Raw genomic sequence first — 18,180 nt, 5'->3', positions numbered from 1 at the left:
GAAATTTTATAAGTAGATAGGTTTCTGGCAAAAATATATTTTTTGGTACAAACTTTTATTGAACACATTTTTTTCTTCTTTTTAAACCAAGATAAGGCCTGTTGTTTAGCTCTGTCTTCATGTATTATTTGTGTTTCCATGTACTTACATTTATTCTGAGGTTGTGCAATAAAGAGAGTTCGTATTTGTATTGTATATACTATTATAAACAAATAATATGGTAATAATATGGTATACAATAGAAGAAGACAATTTAACTACCTACATACCCAATCTATTGATCAATCTAAGATTATTTTGTATTACCATTACACTATTTGCAAGTGATTATACTGATTAATTGAATATAGACCAAGTTTCATATTCCAGAAATTAAGAGCAATTTTAGCAACACGGCACTTAAGAAAACTTCCGCATTTAAAGTAGAATACAAAGCTCTTTTAACAGGTTTCTTGGCAACTTTCCAACCAGGATGAGCTGTACTGTTGACAAAGCTTAATGCTGGAGCTTTGTCATACTATTCTAGTACATTTAATGCAAAAAGACATACTTAAAGAAGGTTTAGTTACCCTGAATGCAAATCCTGTGTTTTGCATCCAGGAAAGCTAAACATTTTTGTCAAACATCCCCTAATATGATTACTTCAATATAAAGGTTTGAATGGCTCGTATTATATTATGAGGCAGGGGGTCATTTTCGACGGTTAGCCCCCTTGGTTAGAAACAATCTTCAGGCAAAGCTAAAAGACCAAAAATATAGGTCCTTAAGGTCCTTAAGACGAAACGGGAGCTGAGCTAAAAGTCAATTTTGAGATTTCAAGCTGAATATACCCGTCGCTCTGACGGGGCGTGAGAGACTGTATTTGTGTGTGTAATGCACGCACACAGATGCGTACGCTTGCACCCGCGCGCGCCTCATTGCCGACAATTTGCAATGTTATTTTTCGTGCGTTACTGCCACGAGGCGTTCACTTATTACTTACTGTGTTGCGATTGAATTTTTTGACCCGGCTTACGTTTACGGAACTCGATAATCTTTCTACTACTGTGACTTGGCTTTGTTTACTTGACTTTGCTGATCAGCTTATTGTTTTGGACTCCGTGAGTTGTGGTTACCTATTGGACCGCACGCAATTCATCTACCTTTATTCAAGTAATTAAGCGTAATTAGCCGAAACCTTTATAAGAGTGTAATTCATAAGAAGTACATAAGATATAATTTATGTACTGGTTTGCTGTTAGCTTTTAATTGTATCACTTTACATATATGTTACTCAAATAACTAACACGGTTACACTGTTGTAAGAACATTATTTTTCAGGTAGGCCTTATTATACCTACTATAGGCCTTATTACCTCCTAGTACCTTAGTAGTAGTAGTACTACTACGGAAATTGATTCAAAGACTCAAGACTGACTTAAGTGGCAGTAGGGTGTAGGGTTTTTTCTAGGCTTAATGAGTTCGCTGAAGCTTATTTTTTATACTTAGCGCACAGAACCACTAGTTTAACAGTATCAGCTCTAACCACATGTCACCATTTTGTCCTTTACGTAACAAACTCAGGGGCCCAGAATATCCGATGTACCTATCAAATCAAGGTTCTGTACCAAATAAGGCCCGGTTATTATAGTTAGTTATTTTTTAGCATTAGAAAGAAGGTAAATAATCATGACGTGTCTTTTTATTAATAATTATTGAAAAACGCTTTCAAAAATTAGTTTATATTACTTATGAAAGCAAAAGAATATAAAAAAGTATATGATTAATACATACATACATACATACATACATACAATCACGCCTATTTCCCGGAGGGGTAGGCAGAGACCACGGATTTCTACTTGCTACGATCCTGACATACCACTTTCGCTTCCTTCACATTCATAACATTCCTCATACACGCTCGCCGGTTTAGGGTGCTCTTGCTCATTAATATGATTAATATGATTTATAATTCTAACATATTTGCTATGACTTATTTTTCAATGGTAATTTTTAATAAGACATGTCAAAATCTGTTACCTTAATGCAAAAAAACGAACTTTAAGCGTGCTAACTTTCAAAATTTCATTTTTTATAAGATAGTATAAGTAGATGGGCAAAAATTTTGCGTCCATGTCCACCAGTGAGTAAGTGATTGAGATACCTAAACATTTAACTTTATAATGTAAAATGATATAATTTACTAACTTACTCGTTTAATTTCAGGTAGGTTGAATAAGGAACCAAGTAACCATGGGGAGGAGCAGTATTTACTAACATTTTCTTTTTGGGTCTTCAGAGTGTATCGTTTTCTTTTTTTTGCACATATTACACTTAAATATATATTCTCTGTGTAAACCCTTACGTCTTTCAATGACAAAGGCAAGATCAGCTAATGTACAATTTGTATGATCGTGCCTGATATTTGAGATCACAGAAAATAAATATTTTAAATCCACTATTCTGCGACCTTCTAAAATTTTGTTTTATCATGATTCATGATCAAAAAGCTCGGATTCAATAGTCATATCAAACGTCGATTATGCAGTTGATGATGAGCTTGCATTTTCTACCATTGGTGCTGCAAATGCATCAACCGGTGGCGATAAACTTTGCCCTCTTGTAAAACAAATTACTATTGTGATTGTGTCCAGCAAAAGGCCAAAATTCGGTTTACTTTCCTGTTTAAAATATTACTAATTTATTCATATTTCAGATTAGGTACATAGGTAACTGTCTGAATGTTACAATGCCAGCTGGCAAATTCTATCACATTTGTTTGTTTGGTAGTCATGGTAACATTCACTTACATTGATATCCTTATTAAGATCTGTATCTTATTATCCAGACCTTAAAATATTGCCACCGTTGCCCTTTAAAAAAATACTGTTTAAATAATTGGCTACTCAAACAATGCTTCTATAGTATAAATAATGACTACACAAAAATGGGTAGTATTGTATATAATGCACGAAATAAGGCCCGATTCTTAAGCGGGTTTAAATTTTGAGGCCATGTCCGCTAATACTATAGACAAAATATCAAGTTTAATAAACACAAAAAAAAAACATTGATGGGCCTTATTTTATAATTTAGGCCTTACTTTGTAATTTAAAGTAGAGTTAGGCCAAGAAAAATCTATAGCGATTTTGATAGAACACGCAGTGCAAGTATTATTTCAAACGTCGCTTCTATGAAATTATGACATATAAATAACACTTGCACTGCGTGTGCTATCAAAATTGCTGTAGACTTTTCTTGGTCTGACTCTAAAATATTCTTTATTACACCACAAACATAAAAACAAATTTAAAAAAAAACCGGCGAAGTGCAAGTCGGACTCGCACACGAAGGGTTCCGTACCATTATTTATAAAAACGGTCACCCATCCAAGTACTGACCCCGCCCGACGTTGCTTAACTTCGGTCAAAAATCACGTTTGTTGTATGGGAGGCCCCACTAAAATTTTTATTTTATCCTGTTTTTAGTATTTGTTGTTATAGCGGCAACAGAAATAAATCATCTGTGAAAATTTCAACTGTCTAGCTATCACGGTTCGTGAGATACAGCCTGGTGACAGACGGACGGACGGACAGCGGAATCTTAGTAATAGGGTCCCGTGTTTTACCCTTTGGGTACGGAACCCTAAAACCGATTTACAATGTAGATAAAGGTAGCAACAGGCGGTCTTATCGCTGTTAGTTCTTATTCTTCGTTTGTTTAGCATTAGAGTGAAGGTGACGTTAAGCATGCAATCGTATAATTATTTAGCTTTTTTTGTAATAGTTATGTACTTAGTGGTTAATATTAGTATTTACTATTTTTTTTTTCAATAATGCTTAAAAACGAAGTACTTATAGACATGACAACCAAATATTAACGCCATTGTAGGGCAGGATATACAGAACATGAATCATTTGTACTGTCACGCTCCGTGATTGTTGAGCCATTTAGGGTTCTAGCTAAATTGGACATTCCATAGAGCACGAGTAAGTATGGAACAACCAATTCAGCTAGGACCCTAAATTGCTCGACAATTACGAAGCGTGCCTGTAGGTACCTAAAAATTTTGTTAACCCATTTTAACCATGCAATAAAATATTTTTGATTTTGATTTCTAATTTGAAATATTAGAATCAAAAAGTTCATAATAGATTGTATATCATAACTACAAAAATGTGTTCCCTACTCTCAACCCAAAACCCCTTGTATCTTAGGATCTAGATATTTTCACACAAGACGGTTTATCGATAACTTCTTACATCACTAGATTATCGACATTAAATGTCGACTATTGCCCATCACTTTTCTGGCTGTGTACGTATTTAGAAACTTGACTCCGCCCCTAAAATTAGTGCGATAGGGACAACTGCAGCTGAGGCGAAAAATCCTGCGTAAAAATGACAAAAATCGAGGTTTCGTAGTCCTCTTTTTCCTCCCCCAAAACTTAACCAATCGTAACCAAATTTGGAAATCTAAATGATTATGAAATTATCTGTGTCGGACCGTTTTGCTTTTTTGGCTAATTGATATCAGTTTTGAATACCACGCCTCTCATTGCGGCATAGTCTATTAGGCCATTTTGGCCGTTTTTGAAGGGCTCTAGCGCCTTAAAAAACAAAAATATCAAAAAAAGCAAAACGGTCCGACACAGATATTGACAATATTAATCTGTGTTGAAAAAATCATTGCTCTAGCTTCAAAAACCACGGAGGAAAACGAGGACTACGTTTGTATGGAGGAATGACCACTCCTGTTGGCTCTTAATAAGGCCGCAATCTTTATTAAAAAAAAAAAGTTTGCTAAACTCGTTAGGATCTATATATTTTAAGGAAAAGTCCTTGCATGCAAGAAGAAGATAAAAGAAATTAGCCCCTGCATAACCCTTTTGTAAATAACAAGACAAAATTATGTAAAAATTGTTACTATTTTCTTTATAGGCGTACTGAACTACTATAATTTAAGTGATACATACATGTATGTCATGAATGTCTTGTATGTATGAAAATTTCCTTAAACGAAAATTGTATTTTGTGTAGTAACTTATGTGCTGCATTTTCTAAAAAATAAACTTTTGAACACACAACAGCTGTTTTTACCGAGATTCACAATGCTACTGAAGAATTAATAGTTGCAGCTTCTTATATATCATTTTGTAAACGAAAGATAAGACTACATACAATTCTTGTGAAGCAAAATATTTAAGTCTAGTGAAATAAGATAGAATAACAATTCTCAGAATGTATCCATGTGACGGCATTCTAAACACTAGACTTTAGAGATGCAATGGATAGTTGTTTGGCCGGATACCGGATATTCGGCCTAACCGTCGGCCGAATATCCGATATCCGGCCGCCGAATATCCGGCCAGCGGAACTATACCTACATTTCGGTTTTTCAGGTGCGCATTCTACAGGTCTAACCTGTTTCCTAGTGAACGTTCGCGCGGACACACTTCTAGGTTCGAAATTAGTGTGAGTGCTAGTCAGTGGAATGTTTAAATTGTTTTAAAATAATAAGCAAGTATGATTATGACCATGACTGTTTCTTAAACTGTTAGTAGTTAGTAGTTCTGTAGCTTATAATGACCATATAATAGAGGAAACAAATGTGACAAACTTTTTAGGATTAAGAGTAGATAATAAGTTGACATGGGAAAATCAAGCAGAAATAATTTGTAATACACTTAATAAATATTCTTTTGCTTTGTATAACTTACACAAGTTGGTAAACCAATCAGCGGTTCTCACATCATATCATGCCTACGTAACCTCAACATTACGTTACGGAATTATGTTTTGGGGCAATTGTTCTGATGTGAGATGGTTTTCAAAAGTCAGAAAAAATGTGTTCGCGCCGTATGTGGTATCCCGCCAACTGACTCTTGTAAAGAACATTTCATTAGACTACGTGTACTGACTCTTCCATGCCTATATATCTACGAAATTGCATGTTATGTTAAGCAAAATAAAAATCAGTTCCAAACATTTAATAGTGTACGTCAACAAGGAAAGATTAGCAATACCATCTCATTCAATACGGCATTATTATCTAAAAGTGTTTTTGGAATGGCATCAAGAATTTTCAATATTTTACCAAACAACATTTTAAATACAGATAACATAAAACTATTTAAGAAACGTCTGTTTACATTCTTATCAAACAAAGCGTATTACTCCATTGACAAATATAAAAGAGACAATAATTTAATTTAATTTAATGCAATATTTATTTAATGTTTAGAGTAAGGTAAGACTTATGCATGCAGTTTATTGTTAAACTTACCAACGCAAATAAATTTGTATACCCAATGCTGGTAAGACATAGTGATACTAAGTAATTAATTGTAACACCTGTTTATGTTTAACAAATAAAAATATTGATTGATTGATTGATTAAATCCAAATTAGTTTTCTCCGAAATCAAGCAATGTTACTATCCGGTATCCGGCCGGATAGTAGACCACTATCTGGTATCCGGCCGGATATTAAAATCATGGCCGAATGGGCCGGATACCGGATAGTAACCGAATATCCGGTGCATCTCTACTAGACTTGTTATATAAAAAGGGAAATCGTAGTCAGACTTCTGAAAGTCCCGATTAGGCATTGTGCGTGATTACAAATATTGCACCTTTTTTTAAACAATGTATACTTTTTTTTGGTATGATGTATTTCTATATTTCTTCCATGAGTAATTTCTTTACTCTTTCTTTTCCCTGGCATATCTTGCACCTAAAAGCTTAGGTGAAAAAATACCATTTTGTAAATAAAACAATTGAATTAAGGTTTTTACAGTAATATTGCAAATTATACAATATTGTACAATATTTTGTGATTCAAGCAAATTTCCTTGAAAATATGTATGAGACAAAGTTGCAATGAAAATAAAAGGAACTATAAAATATAATAATATATGATTAACTGTAACCCCAGTCAAGAAGATATATTTACGTACCATTATGACCTCACATAGAAAGTACAGCTATGGTATTTTAATTTTGATGAAAAAGATTTTTTATATATGTATAACAATTACGATTATAGGCTTAATTATTAACAAAACAACAACATGCAAGATAGTGATAACAATTATGAATCCATTTAAGATTTTTATGTACTTAACCCCTCCTCTCCCACATTATATTACATACATTATATTACAAATTTCCTTGACAAATATTAATCATTTCCCAGCATTCTGACAAGGAAAGTCTTAAGTATAGAAACATGTTTGATCAAAATGATTTGGAGATTAAATATTTAATAAACAGGATATTATATGATAAAGAAGAAAGGTAAATGCAACTTTATTTTATCATATTATCTATAAGTACAGTGATAAGCAATGCAATCAAATAAATTATTATGAAAGGGAACCTTTCAATGTGATGCTGTAATGAATTTATGATATTAAAATGTCGTTTAAAAGTCTTATATATGTTCAAATATACACATAGATCAGCCAGTTAAGCAAAATTGAAAATGTGTTCCTACAAAGCTTGTGATGAACACAAAAGCATCACTTGACATAGTCGATTGTTTACATTCCTGGATATTTAAGGCATGGAAGAGGGGACAATTAATCTAGTATAAATATAGCGACAACGTGATACCATTTAAACATCGCGATTCTCAATACCAAAACTTTATTTGATATTTTTAACTCTGCCTTATAAAGGTATACACCCATGTTGTTATTAGTTTTTTTACACGTTAGGACTCAAAATGACGATGACTCACCGAATAATTTAAATTCACACAACGTTAGTGGGAATTCGGTCCATTATTGCAGCATACAACGATACAAAATCCAAGGGACATCGCCACCCCGGATCCAGTCACTTTACGTTTCACGATACACTAACGTTTTTAAACGACACATAACGTAGCACTATGTAACCGATAATCGCATAATTACAAGAAAGGTCATAGCGTAAAGACGTTACTGTGAGAAATATGCACTTGTTCACACAAAAAAACTAACAATTTAACGCACAAATGCCATTCTAGCCGCCTGTCGCTACTCGTTCCTTTCGTTCGACCGAGCGAGGCGGCGAAGCGGGGGCGGCGGGAGCAAGCGAATATCACGTTTCGGGAGCACAGCCTTCCAAGTATTTACCTATGAAAAAAATCTTGATAAATACTGATAATATTTAATAGAGAAACATATGACGATATAAATATTGAAATGCGATTCTGCTGTGAGTAATTGAAGCTACGCGCTGAAACTCAAGGTTGAAATGGGAAGCTTTATTGGCACAATGGCTAGATTTGCAAGATAGTATGGCAATATTTTATATTTTGATTTTATAATATTATGAAAATAAAAGTATATAGTATTTTCTTACATTTAATATTTACTTTGTTGATAGAGTTGTTCAAGAATTAGTATATTTAATGATTTAAACATTGTGATGATGGTGATAGATTTTCTACCATGATTACACTTGCCATAAAAATAAAACGGAACGTTAACAGCTGTCAGAGCTGTCATACTCACACATGTCACTTTGACGTTAGAAAAATCCACTATCCAGCACTTGGTATTTGCATGGCTAAAATTGTATTGTTCAAAAATGTCGCGAGATAAAAGTGTTTGGTTTGCAGAAGAGATCCTCTTAGACGCTAAGCTTATCAACTTCCAACTGGAGACAGGCGAGTGGGATGCCGTGGAGGAGATGTTGCGGGCGGAGGCGCAGCTTTCTCGAGACGCGGAGACCGGACGATTGCGACCGTAAGCATTCATGATATTGCGATTTAAACACGTATTATCATTACTATATGCACTGCTGAATCGCTTAATAACTGATTTTTTAAATGTGATCGTAGACTGTTTTATTAATTCAGTATTCATTTATTTCTTGCTTCCATGGTGCATGGTAATCGTGCTCTTCTGTCCATTATCTTTATTCAACACACAGACATTTACTTTATATATGTATATAAACACATTTCGGTGATACTTGGAGTGGAGTAATAGATTTAATTTTATATTTCTTGGTGATTTGTGATATCCATATTTGTCAGCTAAAGAAAAGGTGGAAACAATAATTTATCTGAACAAGCATTGTTTAACCTCATAAGTCCGGCCGTACTTGTACAAGTACAAATTAAATACGTGTTATGAATTCTTATAAAAATAAAAGAAAGTACCAAATTCAAAAGTGCAAAAACTGGCATGGGTCTTATGAGGTTATATTAACATTGATTGGAACAACTTGATATACTTATTATAAATGATTTACACACTGTTCATTAAATAAACCTGTATTGTTCTTGAGAACTTCATTTATTGTTGCAGTAAGAAAGCATCAGAGTATACCCTCCGTCTCATAGCCGAAGTCCTCCATATCATGCGGTTGGATGTGGAGCAGGCCTCTTACAACCGCAGCACCCTGGCCGTAGCAGAGCAATGCTTACGACTCGTCCGCTCATGTGGAGCCGCTGGCACCAAAATGCAGACATACATCTCAAAAGAACTCTCCATATTAGACTCCATGCTGATTTTAGCTACCGAATACCAACATCCAAGTGTTGACTTCCTAAATGAAGAGTTACAGAAAAAATATGAATCCTGTATGACAGTATTAATTCAAACACTTGGAAATTTAGTTGTCAACAACCCATTTAACCAAATCATTATTTGGAATAAATTTGACACAATAATTCTCAATTCCTTAGTCAGTCCTAATGACAAGATGTCTTCCGCCGCAGCCATGATTGTTTACAACATATTATTGGGGCAACCTAATGTGTTACCAGATGATGTAATGCTGCTCAATTCTCTAGCTTACATGTATAGCAACGGCAACACTGAATACCCGCATTTAATTATAGAATACTTAATCGGTGTTGAGAACACCTATATAGAGAAGTTATACTCAAAATTGGATCCGGAATGCAGAATGCTCGTTTTAAATCTGGCGTACAACATTTTGATGTCTACGGAGTCTCAGGATATTAATGTATCGGTGAATTTTGTGAAGTTTATGGCGCATGAGTTTAAGACTAAATCGGATTGTATTTTGAAGACGGTGGACAAGTATGTGAACACTATAGAGCCACAGGAAGTAGTGTTTCTGCTTGAGATCATCGCAACAGCTTCGAGTATGGATGCATATATGGATTGCTTGCAGAGTGATACTTCTCTGTTTATAAATTGTGCTTGTAAGTTGAGAATCTTCATTTATTTTGTAAATATTGCTCAATTTTGAGTACCCCAGATCACCCTCTGGACTTCTCAATCCAGAAAAATACTTACAATGAATTACTATAACCTCCTAAGGCCCAGCCATACAAATGAAAAATACAAAATTAGCCATTGAAATTTGAACCTAAGTGTAGGAAATAGAGTTAATTTTGCGTTGTTGGAAAATTGAACGAAACAAAGTAAAAGCGACTCTGTTCCAATTGAATAGGATTTATATTTCATCAAACTGACGAGAGTGATGAGGTAATATAGGTAGGACCTTGGGCCTTGGGAGGGTATGAGTCAAGATTTCTACATGCCAAATTTCATGAAATGAGAGAAAGTTTTGTATAAGAGACATTTTCATAGTTACTATGTGTACAACTGGTTGGTATTTCTTCACTTGTATTGATAAAAATGCTGGTTAATGCTTCATATAAGTATGATCTTTATTTCTCCATGTTAACATATTATATAAACTCTATCTTCCACATCCTAACGGTTTCATTTCAGTTAGATTTTATAACAAAAGAAATTATAATTTTCTACTATAAAATCATATTTATATTATTTTATTCATAAAAATGTTTGTTACATGACATTACAGTTACCAATGCGTCACGAATGTTATTATTATTAACTTATATTAATTCAAGTTTGAATTCATACTTTTTTTACCTACAAAAACTTGCATAAATCTAATTCTGGTTTCAGTCCTGCTGCGCGCGATCCACAAGCTGGGCAAGGAGAGCAGCAACTTCTTCTCGTCCATCAACAAGTTGTATGAAGCTACTGGCCGTCAGCTGATTAACGATGAAAACGTTGTCAACACTCCGCCACCAGAATGTAAATATTGATTACTTAAACTAACTTTACAGTACATATGGTGCTACTTTACCACACTAGTGCGATAATTAGCACAATACGCAAAGTGTCATTCAATAGAACTTGCGAACTATGTAAACAAAAGACGTAACGTTTTGTCACTGTTTCTCCTTGAATTTTCACACTACCGCATCAAACACCATTGAAACCAGTGTATGGTTCACTATTGCAACGGTCGTTACCGTAAAATACAAACATATATAACTGTATCTTGGATATTTCATTAAAAGTTTAAAATGGTTTCATAAGTTAGGTTATTAGGACCTGAGGGGCTACCGCGAAAACCGAAATTCGCAAATTGCGGGGATCTTACTCTTTTACTCCAATGAAGGCGTAATTAGAGTGACAGAGAAAAATGCCCGCAATTGACGATTTTCGGTATTGGCGGTAGCCCTACTTATGATGGAATGACGTTTTTGTTTCTTTTAAATTCTACAATTGTCTATGATGGGTAGTGTTGTGACTAAAGTTGGTGATATAAAGCCGCTACACACTACCCAACTCACGCTCTGTACCTGCCAACGCGCTGATATAACGGCACCTTTTAAAATAAATACTGGTGATAGATCATCTCCAAGTACCGATTTTTCTTCTGATCGTGATTAAACAAAGTAAAAATAAGTACCTAGTTACCGCACTAGGGCGGTAAATTTAGCACCATATGTACTGTAAATAAAATTTCTTTAATGCACAAATGGCAGATTTTATGCCAAATTAAAGGCATTCTTAAAAGAAATCTAAATCAGGTACAAAGTTGCTTCGAAAAATACAATATCGGGATATCATTGATCGATTTATAAAGCTCAATTCGTTATATAATTGTTTTCAATCGTATTTTCTCGGAAACGTTCGTATTTGTCATGCTACTTCAGTCAATACTTTTTGTACCAAGACTGACTGAAATAGCAAGACACGTTTGTACGTTTCCATGGAAAATAATTCGGTAATTAACATCTGTAATAGGTCTCGTATAGGTACTAAACTAATTACTAACTACTCCATTCTTAGAATGGACAAAAGTTAAGGATGCATCAAAATTCAATGTACATATTTAGTGATTACAGTTCCGTTGACTAAAAACGACTCTGCCGACAACATGCTCTCCTGCAACGAGACGACATCAGAGTGCACCGAGTCCGAGAGCAGCGAACAGTTCTTCGAGTGCAACGAGATACCCACCTTCGACCGCTTCGAGCCCGCGGAACCGCCAAAACTAGGTAATTTCCTTTTTTTCAGGATTTTATTATCAACGGCCTCCTAGTCTAGTCGGTAGTGGGTTCGAATCCCGGTAAGAGATTTATGTGTTTATCAAGAATATTAATTCGTTTCTGAGATAAGGATGTCTTCAATGCATTTATCTATTTAAGTATGTAGTGTAGTCGGCATCGTCGCCTACTACCCATAGTACGGTCGAAAGTATTAATTTATGACCCATTTCGTACCTCGTCACAGTGACAATCAATATGAAAGGCGCTAGAGACCTCATACTGTTGACACTGCGACAAGGTACAAAATGGGTCACACTCATAAATTAAAACTTTCAACTGTACAAGCTTTGCTTAATTTGGCTTTAGATCTGTAATTTGACTAATCTGATTCTCTAAACTAACTACCTCTGCGACGACTTCAACTGCGTAGAAGTCGTTAAACTAAAATGAAAACTACAAAAGTTTCGTTTTCGGCCGAAACTATAACCAAAGCCGAATCTTCGGTTTCGGCAAAAAAACATGTTTCGGTCGGACTCTAGTATTTTTTAAAGACTTCTACGTAGACTATAGCTTCTATAGATTTGTTTGGTTTACCTAAACGGAATAAAAATTAAACTTTGCTCGCCTTTTCTATTCATGTCACTAGTTATTTCATAATTTTAATTGTTACAAAATATTCACAGACAACCCTGACGCGAAAAATGGCAACGCCAATGTAAAAATCGACAACGATTTAACCAAAGTAGCCTATAAAAGGAGCAGCTCGGTGCCAAAACCGGACGACAGAATAACAGCTCTCCCAATGCGAAGGATAAGTCTAGAACACAAAATAGACATCGGAGATGACACTGAACCTCCACTAATCATAGATGCAATGTCACCAAGCGGTAACATGAACACTATCGCAGAAGTTATACCAGTAGGGTTGCAACCCAGACTAGAACTACAGCCTACAAGCCAAGCGGAGTCCCAAGATAGTTCTCCGAACGATCCTCCTACAGAAATACATTTACCAAAAGAAGAATTGAAAAGTGAAGTTAAATCGTCTCCTAGTGAAATCTCACCACCGTTAGCCGATAACCCTGTAGAAACAGAATCACAAAAACAGTCCCCAGATACACCGAAAGAAGTCAAGAAAAGTCAGAATTTGTCGACTGATTTTGACTTGAGCGAGCAGTTGCAGAAGATTTTGGGTATATCGGAGAAAAGAGTGGATCCTCATGCGGAGAAGAAGGAACCGGTGAAGGAGGTGAAGATATCGGAGGATAATGTGGTGGTTAATAAGGTGCCGTCGGTGAAGATTGACTCTCCTGAGAGCCAGAAGACCAGGTAATAGGCTACATTCCTACTAGTCAAATCAGCTTTTTATTTTAGAACTCTCAAAACGATTTGCTAATATTGAATTTATATGAAAACGAGTATAGTGACGTCACAATCAAGACACCTACTTTTTATTAATTTTATTATATTTCTATCCGATTAATTAAATAGTAATTGTGTTTAAAAATAAACGCATTCAGCGACATAGATAGCAGTTATCTTTAAAAATAACTGCTATCTATGTTTTTCTAATAATTATCGGCTGCAGAAAGCAAAGTCAGATAGATGGCGCTGTTAAGGTTCCGTCACACAGGCGCGTTTTCCGGGCGGGGCGTGAACGTTTTATATGTAAAAGCGGCGCGCCCCGCTCACGCGCCGCCCGCAAAACGCGCCTGTGTGACGGAGCTTTTAACTGCGCAAGTTACCACCGTACACGCTGACGGATTATTATTTCACATTGATAGGTTGGGAGCAGTCGACATGACGACCAGCAAAACCCTGTACACGAGCGTGGAGACAGTGGAGCGGCATGTCGCCTTCGGGTTCAAGGCTGCCTTAGTAAGAGCGCTGGCCAACCTCTGCTGGAAGAACCAGGCTAACAAGAAACAGGTAATGCACTTGGTTTGTTATTACTTGTCATTGATAGGTTGGGAGCAGTCGACATGACGACCAGCAAAACCCTTTACACGAGCGTGGAGACAGTGGAGCGACGTGTCGCCTTCGGTTTCAAGGCTGCCTTAGTAAGAGCGCTGGCCAACCTCTGCTGGAAGAACCAGGCTAACAAGAAACAGGTAATGCACTTGGTTTGTTATTACTTGTCATTGATAGGTTGGGAGCAGTCGACATGACGACCAGCAAAACCCTGTACACGAGCGTGGAGACAGTGGAGCGCCATGTCGCCTTCGGGTTCAAGGCTGCTTTAGTAAGAGCTCTGGCCAACCTCTGCTGGAAGAACCAGGCTAACAAGAAACAGGTACGTGTAGTGTAGCCACAGAATAAATAATAGTACTACCGTACAGAAAGGACACTTACTCCAAAACCGAAGTTTGACAGCGATTCAGGGACGAATCATACTATCCTTTTCTAATGTATTTCACTATCCCTCTCGGCTATTTAGGGTTGTCAAAATTCAAGTCATTGTCTTATCTGTGGTCGTGAACGCAAAAGGACGTTTAAGTGGTGTCAACCCTAATAATTGCTCGGAGCAATGCTGAGCCGAACGGAGCCGAGTTTGCCCGAAATGAGGAGTGTCTCCCCACTGGTGTAGCTTAGGATCGATAAAACATCGAAATTTTGTGTGATGTAATTAATGGACGACCTCTATCGGACAACGGGATTGTTTTGTGAGATAGAAACAACGTTTTCGGCCATAGTAAATAACTATTCTTTCCCATCTAATCCTATTTCTATCTCTTTCATTCAATCAATCATTCTTCTCTTTCTTTCTAAAGTATATCCAAGCATACTGTCTCGTTCATTCAATACGTTTTATTTTACGCAGTAACTAATGCACCTTACAGTTTTATAGATCTCAATGTACTATTTCTTTCAGATGCGAGAATTGGAAGTCATACCTGTGCTGCTGGATTGCTGCAACATCGACGCTCGGAATCCACGTATCCTTTATTTAAATGATATCTAAATATCGTACACTACTTATATTACTAGTACCTAAGCTTTGTACTATCAGGGGCCCGTTTCTCAAACGCTTGTAACATGTAATACAAGTATTTATATTACATGTTACAAGCTTTTGAGAAACGGGCCCCTGCCCAACCATTGTCGACTCTAAAAAAAGTTTACAATTAAAGATATGCAGGCGTAAATGGTTGATAGTTCATCGCCCAAAATTTGAATTTCAAGGCTATTTCAGTGACAAAAATGGTGGCTCAGACCTCGAAGGAAATCTTATGTGTCAGCTCGCAAAGTAGCAAAGTAAGAGGCAAGGCAGGTCAAAGTATGACTATGAGGTGTGTTGCCTTGTTTTTAGGGTTCCGTACCCAAAGGGTAAAAACGGGACCCTATTACTAAGACTTCGCTGTCCGTCCGTCCGTCCGTCCGTCCGTCCGTCCGTCTGTCACCAGGCTGTATCTCACGAACCGTGATAGCTAGACAGTTGAAATTTTCACAGATGATGTATTTCTGTTGCCGCTATAACAACAAATACTAAAAACAGAATAAAATAAAGATTTAAATGGGGCTCCCATACAACAAACGTGATTTTTGACCAAAGTTAAGCAACGTCGGGAGTGGTCAGTATTTGGATGGGTGACCGTTTTTTTTCGCTTTTTTTGTTTTTTTTTTTTTGCATTATGGTACGGAACCCTTCGTGCGCGAGTCCGACTCGCACTTGCCCGGTTTTTTTACGTAGTGGTACGGAACCCTTCGTGCGCGTGGCTGACTCGCACTTGGCCGGTTTTTTTATGACCACCATTTGTAAATTATTTAAAATCTATACCGGTATTAACGGTTTTCACATGCATACGTCTTCCGTTTTTTTTTTTCACTTTTGTATTGGCATATGAATTTATAGAATGCGAGTCGAGCGCGTAGCCCGACTCGCACTTGGCCAATTTTTTTATTATAATATAAATCCTTAACTCGACCACAGTAATAATGCAATGGGTCATCTTCGCCGTGCGCAACCTTTGTGAAAACTGTCCCGAAAATCAGGTAAACACAGTTTTGCGTTGCATTTTGTACCTTATTTATAACTGCATAGAGATTGTAGTAATAGGAAAATGTTGTTTGTCAAATGTCAACTTTCCAAAGTTTCCGCATAATGTACGGGAAAACAACGCCACCTTCATAAGCTGTCACATTCAAAGTACGATTTGTCTAAGGGTGGTATTCCAACTGTCCAATTTCTTTGTCCAATGTGTATAATGTGTATTGCGTCTCACATTTTGCTTAATGAGAGAGTGAGACGCAATGAAATTGGACCCTGGTAAATACCACCCTTAGACGTCACTACTTTTGTGTTTAGAAAGGTATTAAACATAAATTAACTAATTACTCTAACGGTGATGCCTGCTTGTAGTAGATAGTCACCTGCAATATTATGTTACACAACGAAGGTCGCAAAAATATCTCACCATCATCATCATCATATCAGCCAGAGGACGTCCACTGTTGGACATAGGCCTCCCCCAAAGAGTGCCACAATGACCGGTCTTGCGCCACCCGCATCCAGCGGACTCCCGCGACCTTTACCAGGATCCTTTATTTAGTAGGATACCAAAAATTTCTGTCACGATCTTATTTGTAGAGCCATAAGAGCGTGTCACATATTTTTGCGGCCTTCGAAGAGTAACGTACACGTTACTGACATTTTGAAATATCTTTCCAGGAGGTGATAGCGAAGATGTCGCTCCAAGGGCCAGTCGACAATGAGATCCTTAAAGACATGGGCCTGGCGCTCAACACAGACGGGCAAGGGAACACCATCAAACTAGCACCGTACCACCCTAGATAAATATAGAGGGCGCCTAAATATATCCTCCCTGATTCCCCCTTGTCATTATTGCAGTTTTGAATGTGGAACCTTCTTATATTCCATTTAAATTCAAAGTTTCATTTGGATTTAATCCTTTAAAAAGGCCTCACAGGGACTAAGGAGGATATACATGCTGGCCAGAATAACTGCAACACCAGCGAGGTTTCTAGATATAAAAAATATCGCGTTGGATATTTGACACGCCAAGAATGCCTTTAGATGTGGCCACAGCTTACAGTCGGCAGCAGAAGTTCCTAAGCGGGCGAGGTGTTCAGAATTACGTTGACACGCTCTTACTCTCTTAACAATAAAGTCGCGTCAAGATCATTTTGAACACCTGGCCCGCTTAGCAACTTCTGCTGCTGACTGTACGCTTGTAAGTGTTATGGCTATAAGTGTTAGCCGGTCAAACAAGTTTGTCAGTAGAAAAAGGCGTGAACTTCAAATTTTTTATGGGACGATGACCCTTCGCGCCTACATTTTTTTTAATTTGCCGCTCTTTTCTACTGACGGAAATTGCTTGACGGAGTATTATGTAACTGTATAGTTATTGTACTTGCAGGAACGTGGAAATGTTATTGAAGCGATTAGAAAAACATAATCCTGGCTGACTGAAATTTATGGCCGCTGCGCCGTATTACGCCAAGTGGGCGGAAACAGGCACTGGACGGTAAACTGACGACCCTATTATGTGGTCTCTGATTGTCAAAAGTCAACTTTTGACAACTAGAGTTACCGTATATTGTACGGAGCCGTAAAACATCAGCATCACTCACCAAAAGCTCTTGTTTGTTTTTCTAATTTCTTCAATTTGATGTGCTCAATGTGTGTGTTTACAACATTAATAAAAGTGAACTATATTTACTTATGCAACAAGACAAATATTCAATCAAACCCGAAATAAATATATAAACTAAATTTAAGCTTTTTTTTGAAAATTTCCCTACATTTTTCTTAAATTTTCTGCTTGAGACGAGCATTGGACAAAATGTTAGATGAAATTAATATTAAAAATTAGCAAAGGCAAAAAACATTCAACAAACAAAGTTGTATCGGCTGCGGCTAAGGGCTTTACTCTCTACCTTGGGCCAAAGTATG

General features: G+C 36.7%; 2 protein-coding genes across 2 annotated transcripts in view; one reads left to right on the top strand and one right to left on the bottom strand.

The window, feature by feature from the left end:
• Positions 1 to 8,110, bottom strand: part of LOC134794731 (E3 ubiquitin-protein ligase SH3RF1-like) — a 70,939-nt gene extending 62,829 nt beyond the window's left edge. Inside the window, exon 1 of the mRNA XM_063766514.1 lies at positions 7,725 to 8,110. The gene's annotated coding sequence lies outside the window, so the exon portion shown is untranslated. The remainder of the gene's footprint in view (positions 1 to 7,724) is intronic.
• Positions 8,111 to 8,486: 376 nt separating this feature from the next.
• Positions 8,487 to 17,091, top strand: LOC134794727 (ataxin-10). The gene is made up of 9 exons (XM_063766509.1): positions 8,487 to 8,718; positions 9,286 to 10,151; positions 10,888 to 11,019; positions 12,123 to 12,275; positions 12,950 to 13,595; positions 14,051 to 14,195; positions 15,139 to 15,202; positions 16,198 to 16,259; positions 16,936 to 17,091. The coding sequence occupies exons 1-9, from the start codon at positions 8,561 to 8,563 to the stop codon at positions 17,059 to 17,061; spliced, it is 2,352 nt and encodes a 783-aa protein (XP_063622579.1). The 5' UTR covers positions 8,487 to 8,560; the 3' UTR covers positions 17,062 to 17,091.
• The last annotated feature ends 1,089 nt before the right edge of the window (positions 17,092 to 18,180 follow it).

Source organism: Cydia splendana, chromosome 11 (assembly GCF_910591565.1).
Source record: "Cydia splendana chromosome 11, ilCydSple1.2, whole genome shotgun sequence".
Classification (NCBI taxonomy): domain Eukaryota; kingdom Metazoa; phylum Arthropoda; class Insecta; order Lepidoptera; family Tortricidae; genus Cydia; species Cydia splendana.
This window is presented reverse-complemented; position numbering and strand designations above follow the sequence as displayed.

Excerpts from the sequence above, each read along its gene's own strand:
- LOC134794727 (XM_063766509.1), top strand. The coding sequence starts at position 8,561 with ATGTCGCGAGATAAAAGTGTTTGGTTTGCAGAAGAGATCCTCTTAGAC. Across the intron at positions 11,020-12,122 it reads CAACACTCCGCCACCAGAAT|TTCCGTTGACTAAAAACGAC; the intron begins GTAAATATTGAT and ends TAGTGATTACAG. Across the intron at positions 13,596-14,050 it reads CCTGAGAGCCAGAAGACCAG|GTTGGGAGCAGTCGACATGA; the intron begins GTAATAGGCTAC and ends TCACATTGATAG.